This window comes from Schistocerca gregaria, chromosome 2, assembly GCF_023897955.1.
Source record: "Schistocerca gregaria isolate iqSchGreg1 chromosome 2, iqSchGreg1.2, whole genome shotgun sequence".
Taxonomy (NCBI): domain Eukaryota; kingdom Metazoa; phylum Arthropoda; class Insecta; order Orthoptera; family Acrididae; genus Schistocerca; species Schistocerca gregaria.
In genome coordinates, this window is record NC_064921.1 from 411,573,398 (window position 1) to 411,585,963 (window position 12,566).

Consider the following 12,566-nt stretch of genomic DNA (forward strand, 5'->3'; position numbering starts at 1 on the left):
ACAATAACTACTCCGCGTAGTTGAACATATAACATACGGCTGCAACACGAACAAAGCCACGAGGGTTGTGTTTCCTGCACGTCGAAAAAACTTTCGACCGTCTCTGGCACAACGGCTTCATACGCAAACTAAGCGATGCTGGTTTCCCCGACGGACTCGTACATCTCATACTCTCATATCTCACGAACAGATGTTTCAACACAGACGTGTAGAGCAAACAATCGACACAACACGCTATCCAAGCTGGAGTACGCCAGGGAAGCCTATCTTGTTCAACCTCTACATTAATGATCTTCCATCAACACAAATCACGACCTTGGCCATCGACGACGATGAAACAGTCTTCCTTGCGCAAGATTGGAAACCGCCGAACATGAATTCACGAATACAGACGGCAGTCAGAACTGCCGAGCCTTGATTGGAAGGATGGCGCATTAAAGAAAAAGCCGACAAGTGCGAAGCAGTTCTGTTCACACGCAGGCCGAAGCTACTGCGCAAACACCAACACTGTAGACAGGTGACACTACACACAAGCCCAATACGAGTCCGAGAGAAAGTTAGATAGCTTGGTGTCTGTCAGGACAGGAAACTCATATGGGGGGGGGGGGGGGGGGGGAAGGCGACACCACACAGAATACGTGGCCAACAGAGAGCACGGGAAGCTCCTACACGCCTGCGATGCCTACAGATAATACAGAATAAAGTGCTTCGCATCATTAGCAATGCTCCACGCTACACTCGCACCGTGGATCTTCACAATGAATACCGCTTTGCAACCTTAAGGGAGTACTCAGAAAACTCGCGACACAACTTTACAGGAACTCGACACACTGGAACGATCCTTGCATCTTTACTCTTGGGAACTATGATTATAAGTAGATACTAGTCGAGAAGTCAACGCCGATGCTCAGCTGCAGCCGCTGAGTAACAACGCCTCACAACGTCAAAGGTATCTGTCTGCATGATACCCACCACTAACACACCCAACCATTGCAAGTTTTGTCACAGATAGCAAGCAATCCGCTTCTGCCCTTACTACCCGACCCTACTATCGCAGAAGTTGCTTTCTCTTAGCTCTTGTCTTGGCACTTTTCTTTCCTCTGCCATTCAGATCGCTACCCTTCGTTCAACTTTCGACCTTATCTATCTCTAGATGAGTGCGTATTAATGCTTAATCATAACCAGACGTACGCAAACATCACAGTTCCCATATCCTGCGAGACCTCACTTAGCGTAAACTTGCCAGTAGGCAGAGATGGCTGTAGACCTCTTGTATTGGCCATCATGCCGGTGTGGGTGTGGAAGAGCTGTTTTGCTGTATATGCAGTTTAACATAGTTTTTAAGTATTGACAATCACCGGAGCCGTGCGAAGTGGCCGCGTGGTTAGAGGCGCCATGTCACGAATCGCGCGGCCCCTCACGCTGGAGGTTCGAGTCCTCCCTCGGGCATGAATGTGAGTGTTGTTCTTAGAATAAGTTAGTTTAAGTAGTGTGTAAGTCTAGGGACCTATGACCTCAGCAGTTTGGTCCCTTCGGAATTCACACAAACTCAGACATTTTTGCAAAATGACTAACCACTATGGGACTTAACACCTGAGGTCATCAGTCCCCTGGACTTAGAACTACTTAAACCTAACTAATCTAAGGACCTCACACACATCCATGCCCGAGGCAGGATTCGAACCTGCGACCGTAGCAGCAGCGCGGTTCAGAGCTGAAGCGGCCAGAACCGCTCGGTCACAGCGGCTGGCCAAACATTTTGCAATCACCGGTATTAATTCATATTTCATTTCCTGTTGGAGATTAATTTAGTCCAACTCTAATGGGTTTTACGTGGCTAAGTTATGGAACAGCTTGGAAAAAATCGCCACATAACACTGCAGGCCTGGGTTTAGACTTTCAGCAGCTCTTTCTGTTGAGTATGTAACGAAATTTGATCAGTGGGAGGTGATGATCAGACTCCACAAAACACAACGGTTTCAGTCAAGATTTATGGAGATAGTTTCTAGTAGCGCCACGTGATGAATTTAATATTCCCACTGTGTGGATGGTTAATGATTTCCAAGTCATTTTCCACGGTGACTTCTTAAAGCGTATGGACATCACCTGGAAGTCGGCTATTCCATCTACTTTTATTAAGGAATGCCCATTAGCATTTGTCTTTTTGGGTGCTGATGTGTTCCCAATGATGTTCTTGTGCTCCCGTTCTCTGTCGATTCATGCACTGAAGTTTCCAAGAAGAATCTTGAGGTGTTATTGGGGATGGTGAGTACCTGTTCAAGTGGCGACCAGATTTTCTTAACTTTGTTCTTGCCAGGGTCATTGTTAATTGGGTCACGTCCGATTACAAGCTGACACAGGAAACAAGAGCTCGTATCTCAGGACACAAACCAACAGGTCCTAGAGGAAAGGCTGGTGAAAACTGTTGAACATCATAACTTGATGTTTACTTATTGTTCTTTGTAAGGTAAACTTATTTTTTTCCTGTAATTTTTACTTGTATTTTAGCATACAAGATGGCTGTTTATAGCCGAAATATAGATTTCGAAGCATAATAAAAGGTAATGGGATTGCGACTGACTGCTGTGTGCCTCTTCTTTCTTACAATCTACGGTAGCTATACACAACGGTTCCTGATGAAATCAATGTTGGTGAACTTAGTTTGTAATCAATTACTCTTCAAAACAAGGCTCAACTAAAAAAAAAAACATTTAAGTTTAAACTTTAGCTTTTACACTTAAGAAAAGGCGTTAAATGTAAAATGCCAAAGCGAAACTGTTTAGATATTCTTGAAGGATTTTTCACAAAATATTACAATTCGTCAAAACATTAAACACTAATAATTTATATTGAAAGTTATGCTGAAGCACACCATAACCTGAAAATTATAACAAAGTAATAGAGTGGCCCTACATAGGGGCAGGACACAAACCTGCAGACATGCACAGCAGACCCCTGACTTAGATCTCAGGACCTAGCGACAAGAGGCTGAGAGAGGGTAGGAAGTGCACATATACAGAAAAGCTCTCTTAGGCAGCGAACAGGTTAAATAAAACCAAAGCCTTTGCCACGGCTATAAAAGAAATCCAGTAGCTAATATTAAGATTAAAGCATCACTGATTGTTAACTCACCGCGTAATGCTAGTTAAAGTTAACAGGTTCGAGCGAGATACCCCATTAAAGCCAAAACTGCTACCAGCCAGGGACCAAAATTACTAGTATCTTAAATGCAGAAGCAACATCAGCGTAATCTTAATAAATGCAGAAGCAGCCTTCAAACTAGCATCAACAATACAAGATATATCAATGGCTTATTTTTAGCTTAATGATCAAATCAGAGGCTCTTAAGAACTTCAGCTGTCCTCGTGGAATTGTTCTTGGCATAGTTCACATAGAATTTAACAGAGATAAGCTTCATATAAAAAATTTCACTTACTTACCTTAAAAGTTTTTGTGGCATTTAAGGGGAAAGAAAAAACTTACTGAGTCAGGAAACAAGTTAGTGCCACTAAATTAAGCGGATCTCTTTTCTTAAGGCCAACATCGTGACAAGATGTGACCTTGAATTAGGCACAGGCCTCTACGACTTAATCACCAAAATAACAAATGCTGCAAATGGAACTAAACACTATGGGACTTAGCATCTGAGGTCATCAGTCCCCTGGGCTTAGAACTACATGAACCTAACTAAAATCAGGACAAGGCTTGCCCGGTTGGCCGTGCCATCTTACGCGCTGCTTTCCGGGCAGGAATGAGCGCCGGTCCCGAGCACGAATCCGCCCGGCGGCTTTGTGTCGAGGTCCGGTGAGCCGGCCAGGCTGTGGATGGTTTTTAGGCGGTTTTCCATCTGGCTCGGCGAATGCGGGCTGGTTCCCCTTATTCCGCCTCAGCTACACTATGTCGGCGATTGCTGCGCAAACAAGTTCTCCACGTACACCACGATTACTCTATCACGCAAACATAGGGGTTACACTCGTCTGGTGTGAGACCTTCCCTGAGGCGAAGGGGGGGAGGGGTCCACCGGGGGCCAAACCGCACAAAAACCCTGTGTTCGGTGTGGGGCGGCGGAGGAGTGAAGTGGGCTGCGGTAGTCGTCGTGGGGTTGCGGACCACTGCGGCTGCGGCGGGGACGGAGCCTCTCCGTCGTTTCTAGGTCCCCAGTTAACATAACATAACAAAATAAGGATATGACACACATCCATGCCCGAGGCAGGATTCGAACCTGCGACAGAAGCAGCAGCGCGGTTAAGGCTCGAAGCACCTAGAACCGCTCTGCCGCAGCGGGCGGCCAACATAACAGTTTGCACTCTATTTAAAATTAGGTGGCTAAAACTTTTTTTAAAATATTTTCTCTAAACATGAGCCAGTTTCCCAACGGGAGCACCTGCCGTAAACAATTCCAAATTCACATCAATGAGAACGGGGGAACGAGGCACAACTAAAATTGAGAAAGCTGAAGGCCAGGGCGAAGCTGCTTCAAACTCAGCCAACAGCCGCCAATGGAGAAATCCGCTAGAGAACATACAATGACGCTCACCATAAACTGAAGGAAGCGCATCCGGGTCTGTTCTCGAAGAAGGCGTTAACTCGCTGCCCTGCAAAATCCTGTGGTGAAGGCGTTTCGGTTGTCTAGTGCACAAATGGACCTGACCTGTGGGTTTCGCCGAATCACGCCAAATTCTCCGGGAGGAACCCGGGTACTAGGTGAACAAGTGCAGCCAGGTCAGAACTAGGCTGGTCCACCAAGGCACATCAACAGCCGCACCGACCTCCACAGGGTACACCGCCCTCCAACGCTCACACCGGATAAACGATGCACCCGGAATGCTGATCAATTGCTCTCCAGGAAACCTCTACGTTTCACTGTATGCGCCATCGACCACAACCGCCCAATTCCGACTGCTCACTCTCTTTCCGCACAACCCACTTTCTCTCTTCCAACAGAGAGAAAAATCCAAAGGCCCTCTAACTGGCAAAGATGGTGCTCAACCTCCGGACTCGAGCTATGGCGCACGGCTCACAAGCGCAATTAACTCTGAGTATAGAGAGGCGTTCTGAGAGTGATATGAAACCTACCCCGGAATTCTCGGTATTGTTTTACACTACAAGAACGGTTCCTGTACATTTCCAAGCTTGGTTGTACGTTTCCCTTTTTAGATACGATCTCCTCCAGAATCAAAGTGATCACGGTCAAGAAATCGCTTTTCGTGTGTAACAAGTATGTTGATTCCGAATTTTTCAAAGATTTCCGTCAGCCTCCTCACTTGTCCTATTTATTCAGCGTCTGTACGTTGAGATACAAGAAACTGCTTTCTCTTGGGTTTGAGGTGTTTAGGGACGCTCCGATTCTTCCCAGCGTTAAGTCCAACCCCCGCCTCCTTTCTCCCCATAATCTGAATGGTCAGGTTTGCTTTCGATCTTCTCAGTTTCGGCCGCGGTAGCTATATTACAGCTTGTATTTTCATTGAGACAATTGGTTGACCTGAGCCCACGGCGAGTAAGTCACAGATTAAATTTAAATCACTGTCACCATGAGGGAAGTTAGTCCACAAAGCAGCTGATATTTTGCTGTGCTTGGCAAATGTCACTTGGTGTTCTTGGCTTTTACCCTTCTCCTTTATTCGGGTTTGGGACGGGCAGCAGCAACCACTGAAGTACTGAGTCCACCCAGTAACTCCTGCAGGTGGAGTTTATAATTGTATGATTACACCAATTACTATTATTATTTTAATTCAGTGATCAATAGCTTATTTTGCAGAGCAGACTAATATGAAAGTGTATTCATTTCATTTTCTGTAATTTTGTTTAGCGAGCAGTTTTAAAGAGTATATAAAGCTACGACAATGAATTACTCTCTGAAATAGCTATTTTTGATTCAGCTGTAGACTTAGAGAAAGTTTTTGTAATTGTTGACTGGAATACTCTCTTTCAAATTCTGAAGGTGGTAGGGGTAAAATACAGGGAGCGAAAGTCTATTTACAATTTGTACAGAAACCAGTCGATGGACATGAAAGGGAAGCAGTGGTTGGGAAGAGAGTGAAACAGGGTTGTAGTCTCTCCCCGATGTTATTCAATCTGTATATTGAGCAAGCAGTAAAGGAAACAAAAGAAAAATTTGGAGTAGGTATTAAAATCCATGGAGAAGAAATAAAAACTTTGAGGTTTGCCGATGACATCATAATTCTGTCACAGACAGCAAAGGACGGAATAGATAGTGTCTTGAAAGGAGGATATAAAATGAACATCAACAAAAGCAAAACGAGGATAATGGAATGTAGTCGAATTAAGTCGGGTGCTGTTGAGGGTAATAGATTAGGAAATGAGACACTTAAAGTAGTAAAGGAGTTTTGCTATTTGGGGAGCAAAATAACTGATGATGTTCGAAGTAGAGAGGATATAAAATGTAGACTGGCAATGGCAAGGAAAGCGTTTCTGAAAAAGAGAAATTTGTTAACATCGAGTATAGACTTAAGTGTCAGGAAGTCGTTTATGAAAGTATTTGTATGGAGTGTAGCCATGTATGGAAGTGAAACATGGGCGATAAATAGTTTGGACAAGAAGAGAATAGAAGCTTTCGAAATGTGGTGCTACAGAAGTATGCTGAAGATTAGGGGGTATATCACATAACTCATGAGGAAGTATTGAATAGGATTGGGGAGAAGAGAAGTTTGTGGCACAAATTGACTAGAAGAAGGGATCGGTTGGTAGGACATGTTCTGAGGCATCAAGGGATCACCAATTTAGTATTGGAGGGCAGCGTGGAGGGTAAAAATCGAAGAGGGAGGCCAAGAGATGAATACACTAAGCAGATTCAGAAAGATGTAAGTTTCAGTAGGTACTGGGAGATGAAGAAGCTTGCACAGGATAGAGTAGCATGGAGAGTTGCATCAACCCAGTCTCAGGACTGAAGACCACAACAAAAACAACGATTCAGCTGTTTCAGCTGGAGTGTCGGAACAGTTCTAATACAATCAGATGCTAATCTATGGAATCAGTTACTATCCTTTTGTGGTTAATATATTGTTTTTCTGTGGTTGTAAATTGGATCCCTTATGTTCAGGTTCACTCGACTGAAGCTGCAAAAACAAATTTATGTTATGCTGAACTGTAGCACTTGGGGTTCTAGGCTGTCTAACATTAACTGGATTTTTCCTCGGTGCTTGGCAGAATGTGATAATAATATTTAATACGAAATACTTTACTAATTTTGACAAGAAGCATTTGAAGTTCGTTAAGGATGTGAATACTATGATAAAGAATACGGGAGTAGGCTGTTCAGTTGAAAAGAAGTGGACATCTCCATAAAGGGCAATCATAGAAGTTGGATAAATACAGTTAGAAGGAAGGTAACTCTGAAGAAGTCTTCGGTAACAGAACCAGTTCTTCAGTTGATCGACGAAAGGACGAAGTAACAAAATTGTTCAATGAGACATAAAAATAAACAATATAGATCACTAAAATCAAAATTAACAGCCTCAGTTGCGGAGTTACCTAGATTGACCTAGGTTTCAATTGGGATTACCTTCTTCAGAATTACACTTACTAATGTTTGTCCATATTGGACATTGTCAAACTAAAATTCAAATACACCAAGTGTCGTCATATTTTAAAAACTTATCTGAAGCTGCCTCAGCCCCACTTCCTGACCGCGATGCGGCAGCCACGAGTGTTGTACAGAGTTCCAGTACAACACTCGTGGCTGCCGCATCGCGGTCGGGAAGTGGGGCTGAGGCAGCTTCAGATAAGTTTTTAAAATATGACGACACTTGGTGTATTTGAATTTTAGTTTGACAATGTCCAATATGGACAAACATTAGTAAGTGTAATTCTGAAGAAGGTAATCCCAATTGAAACCTAGGTCAATCTAGGTAACTCCGCAACTGAGGCTGTTAATTTTGATTGTAATATTTATGCAGTTGCTGACAGGGCCGCGAAATGCTGAAAGTATTGAATATAGATCACGTATGAATTAAATAAACATGAAATGTAGGTCAGCGAAAGCGAAATGGCGGCAGGCAAAGTGTGAAGAAATTGGAAACGAAATATTCGTTTGGAAGGCTGACTCAGCATATAAAAAAGTAAAAACAACCTCTGGTTAAATTAAAAGCAGGAGTTGTAACATTGAGTACAATAGGAAGGAAGGATGGGGAGGAGTGTGTGTTTCTCTGTTTTGAGATGATCTGCAAAAGTTGGCTTGTATGAATTCTTTGTTGAGCAAGTGCATCTAACCAATTCTCTGTTGCTGCAGAACTTATTACCTTAAAGTTGCAGCCAGTAATGGATATGAAGCAAACTTTGTACAAAAATTATATGGAGATAAAACAAACAAGAAAATGAATTCCTCTACACCTAATAAAATTAGCGTTAGAGTCGAGAAGTACACTACAATTCCATTTCTAGGTAACATTTCATATCATATAGTCAATTTATTTAAAAAATATGACAGCACAGTATCCTTTACCATCAATAATGCCACCAAGTTGCTCTTTATACATAGTCAGAAAACTCTAAGCGTCAAATTTCTGAAATCGGGAATATATAAAATATAATGTAATATATGTCCACGTTTTTATATAGGACAGACAGGGACAGCTTTTAAGACCCATCTTTATGAGCACTTGCTCAACAAAGATGGCGAGAATTCATATAAGTCAACTTTTGCAAAATACCTCAAAACAGAGGAACTCACATTTCCTCCCTCATCCTTACTTAACATGGAAATATATATAATTAACAAGTTGTGCGAAATGAACCTTTTAGAAGAATTTGAAATATATAAATTCAAAAGATTTGTTGAATGGTCAACTTGCATTAAAAAACAGACATTATTTTGACCAAACTTCATCTCGTATAAAATGTGAAAATTAGTCCATCCCTTGCATATACTAGAATTATGAGTAATGTGTTTTCAAATGTATTATATATAACTTCATTATATGCCTTTCTTATATTTTTGTATATGCTCTGATGTATGTTTATTTGTGTTAGCACAGTGGATACATAGATGTGATGCAGTTATTGTCAAACAGTGTTTAAATAATCACATACAATTTACAAATTTCTGAACATACCATGTCATTATCCTTCTACAAAGAAGATATTGTCATCTGCTGGTCTTAGTAAATTCCTATAATATACTTTTTATACTTCACGTAAATGTATAGACAAGGTATAAAGATTTATAATATACCTAATTTTGTAGGCTTCTGAAGATGACAAATTAATTTGTCAGATCTAGTAAAGCATAATAAAATTTATTTGCAACTGATTACTGAAATTTACCCTGAAAAAATGTCTCATGAACTTCATCTCTGCTGCTTGTATACATTATTTTTCTTGTTTTGTTACTGTTCTTGATTCAGAACCATATACAAGAGTAGACACAGCCACAACCTTACTGAATTTCATTTGACTGTCTTTTGTTGTTTTTCTAGCCAAAATTCTTCCAATCGTTCCACAGATATCTTGATATTTATTGACCTTCCTCTCAAGATATTTGTTATAATTAAAATTAATATCATATCATAGATAACTGAAGTGCAATATGTGTTCTAAAATTTCCTCATATATTATTACTTTCGATCTGACTGGGTCCTTTCATTGGAAAGCCACTATCTTTGTCTTATTTGTAGATATAGTTAAGTTGTATTATATTGCAATCTGGCTCAATCTGTATACTGCTATTTTGTACATTATCTTCTGTTTCCTTTATAGTTATCTAATCATCAGGGTATTTAATAGTGCATTAGATCCTAACTTCTAAGTTCTAAGTGTATTTCATATTTCCACTTCATAGCTAGGTCATTAATTTATAAATTAAATAAAGTGGGTGATAACTGCACCTTGTCATTTTCCAAAATGAATTTAGAACTATTTTTGTATTTACACACAGACTTATTATTGTGTTAATAAGACGTCTAGGGAAACCTTTTACTTCCAATATTTTCTACAAAAGGTGCCTTTTTCCTTATCAAAATCAATAAATGCTAAATGCATTTCTAAGCCAAATTCATGACTTTTTCAATAATTTTCTACTATAAATATAGTATCATTACACAAATACATGTTTCTGAAACCTGATTGTTCTTCTGAAATGATTCCATTGGTGATAACTGTAGCCTTTCATCAAGAATTTTCTCATAAATTTCGTATCTGCAGTTAGTAAAGTTATTCCTCTTTAACTTCTTGTGTCTTTGTCATTGCGTCTTTTAGATATGGAAATACTTTGGCTTTAATCCATTCTTCAGGTACAGAACAGTTCTTCCAATACATTCAAAAAGCAGAGGAGGCAAAATTTTGAAATGGTTCCGCCATATTTGATTAATTCAGCATTAATACCATCTAGGCCACGAGCTTTTCTATTTTTGTTATATTTAAGGCTTCTTTCAATTCTTTTAATGTCTATTTGATCCACAGAGTACTATCAGTTTTTATAGAGTAACTTTCTTCACTATTTTCATTATACCATAATTTCTATTGTTATGTACCCATTATTTTTCTGTTATTAGTTCTATGTTCGCAAGTTTACTCATATGCTTCATAAGTGTAAACACTGTACTCTTTCTACCTTGAATGTCATATTCAACATCAGCAATGAATCTTCGAGGGTTAACTATGCTAGCTTTTATTAAATTCTTTGTTTTACTTTTTTCTGTTTATGTATTTCTGAGGCTTCATTTGTTTGTATCTGGAAATAGGTGTTATATGCATTTCGTTTTTCTTTAAGATTGTTAGCTATGTCTGTATTCCATATTTTCAGACCTCTTTTCTTGTTTGGTACTTTGCTTTTCCCTAGTACCTCATTGGCTACTTTCAACATTGCTGTTTTTAATCTTTCCTACTCTTTTTCAATTTTGTTCTTACTTTCAACCACTTGCAATTCCTGTGCATGTCTTTGTTGATTAAGTTCCTTATGCTTCCTTCCCATCAAAGATTAAGTTTGTATTTCAAGTTTTGACTTTGGGTTTTCTTTATATTTGTTTGTTTCCTTCATCTTGCCCACATTTCAATTATCGAAGTAACCAGTAAGTGATCAGACCCTTTGTCATTACCTACAACCACACAAGTATCTCGAATTTGAGAGCTCATTATTTTATTAGCCACTACATAGTCAATTACTGAACATGAACATTTTGCATTCCAAGTGTATTTTTTTACATCTTTCTTCCTGGAGAAGTTATTTGCAATCGTCAGCTGACTGAATGTAGCAAAATCTCTTAATGTCTTATCGTTTTCATTTTAAGTTAATTCACGAAATGTGTGTACTGTACTTATTGCATTTAACTATCTTAATATTAACAAATGATCAGTTTTTATTATATGTACTTTTATTCTTTTTGCACCTCTTCATAAAATAATTCAGAACCTTTGTGTTTTCCTGCTTCAAGCACATACACTCCTATGTCACATAAATGTCTCTATCAATTCTGAATCTAGCTATTAGCATCCCTTCATTTATGTAGTCATAAAAATCTGTCTTTCTTTTCCATTATTCATCTATAAGAACGCCTGCTCCATTTGTACTCGTCTGGTTTGTTTGACTCCACTGTCAATTAATGAGTAACTATTTAAATCTTTTGTTCCTGTGAGTTTCTTCTTTGTTTTCATTGTCAGAGCAATGTTTATATTTCTTTGTTTCAAGTTCTCTATAAGAACTAATTCCTTTGTATTCAAACTTCATTTTATATCCTAGGTACCTACACACAATATATATTTAACACCAACTCGTTTTCCTTTATCATGGCCTTCTCGTCTACTTTGAAAGCGATCCAACTAATTCCTTAGAGACATGCGAGCTATGGATGGCTAACCATGTCATTGCGCAATCCCCACCCTTTGGTACCAGGCCTTAAATCAGAGCACCTTCTCCCAGGTAGAATGCTGACCAGGGCTTAAGAGCTCCACCTCCCATTTTCTTCCTTGCTAATTAAATACCAGCAGAGAGGCCTGTTGCTTCCGCTCTTCGAGCTATTAGAGGGAGGGTCTGGCTCCATGTTGCCTCTTTGACCACTGCAGTCTTTGTTGTAACCATGGCAAGGGACCCTCACGAGGTACTAGTACCCACGCCAGGTGAACCAAGGTTTTTAAAAAAGGTGTTACTCCTGCGCCTCCTCCTTCCTCAGCCAGGCTTGGGACAGGCTGTGGTGGAGTTTTCGCGACCAAATAAGCAATATTTTGCAAAACTTTAGGAAAGTGTCCCCTATTCAGTATTGCCACGCTATCTAATTACATTCAAACAGATGACTACCATTTTTACCGAGCGAGGTGGTGCAGTGGAGGACGGTTCAATCCGCGTCCGGCCATCCTGATTTAGGTTTTCCGTGGTTTCCCTAAATCGCTCCAGGCAAATGCCGGGATGGCTCCTTTCAAAGGGCACGGCCGACTTCCTTCCCCGTCCTTCCCTAATCCGCTGAGGCCGATGACCTCGCTGTATGGTCTCCTTCCCCAAACAACCCAACTACCATTTTTTTTTTTTTTTTTTTTTTTTTTGAGAATCGGCAGAGATGTAGAAAATGAAATGCACCCCATTCACAGCTCTGCAGTTTCAGTAAACAGTAGACGGTAGC

At 40.2% G+C, this 12,566-nt stretch overlaps 1 protein-coding gene across 1 annotated transcript in view; it reads left to right on the forward strand.

Moving 5' to 3' along the window:
* Window positions 1–4,978: 4,978 nt before the first annotated feature.
* Window positions 4,979–12,566, forward strand: part of LOC126335803 (SET domain-containing protein SmydA-8) — a 151,029-nt gene continuing 143,441 nt past the window's right edge. Inside the window, exon 1 of the mRNA XM_049999266.1 lies at window positions 4,979–5,089. Within this exon, the coding sequence (XP_049855223.1) occupies window positions 4,979–5,089 (111 nt within the window). The remainder of the gene's footprint in view (window positions 5,090–12,566) is intronic.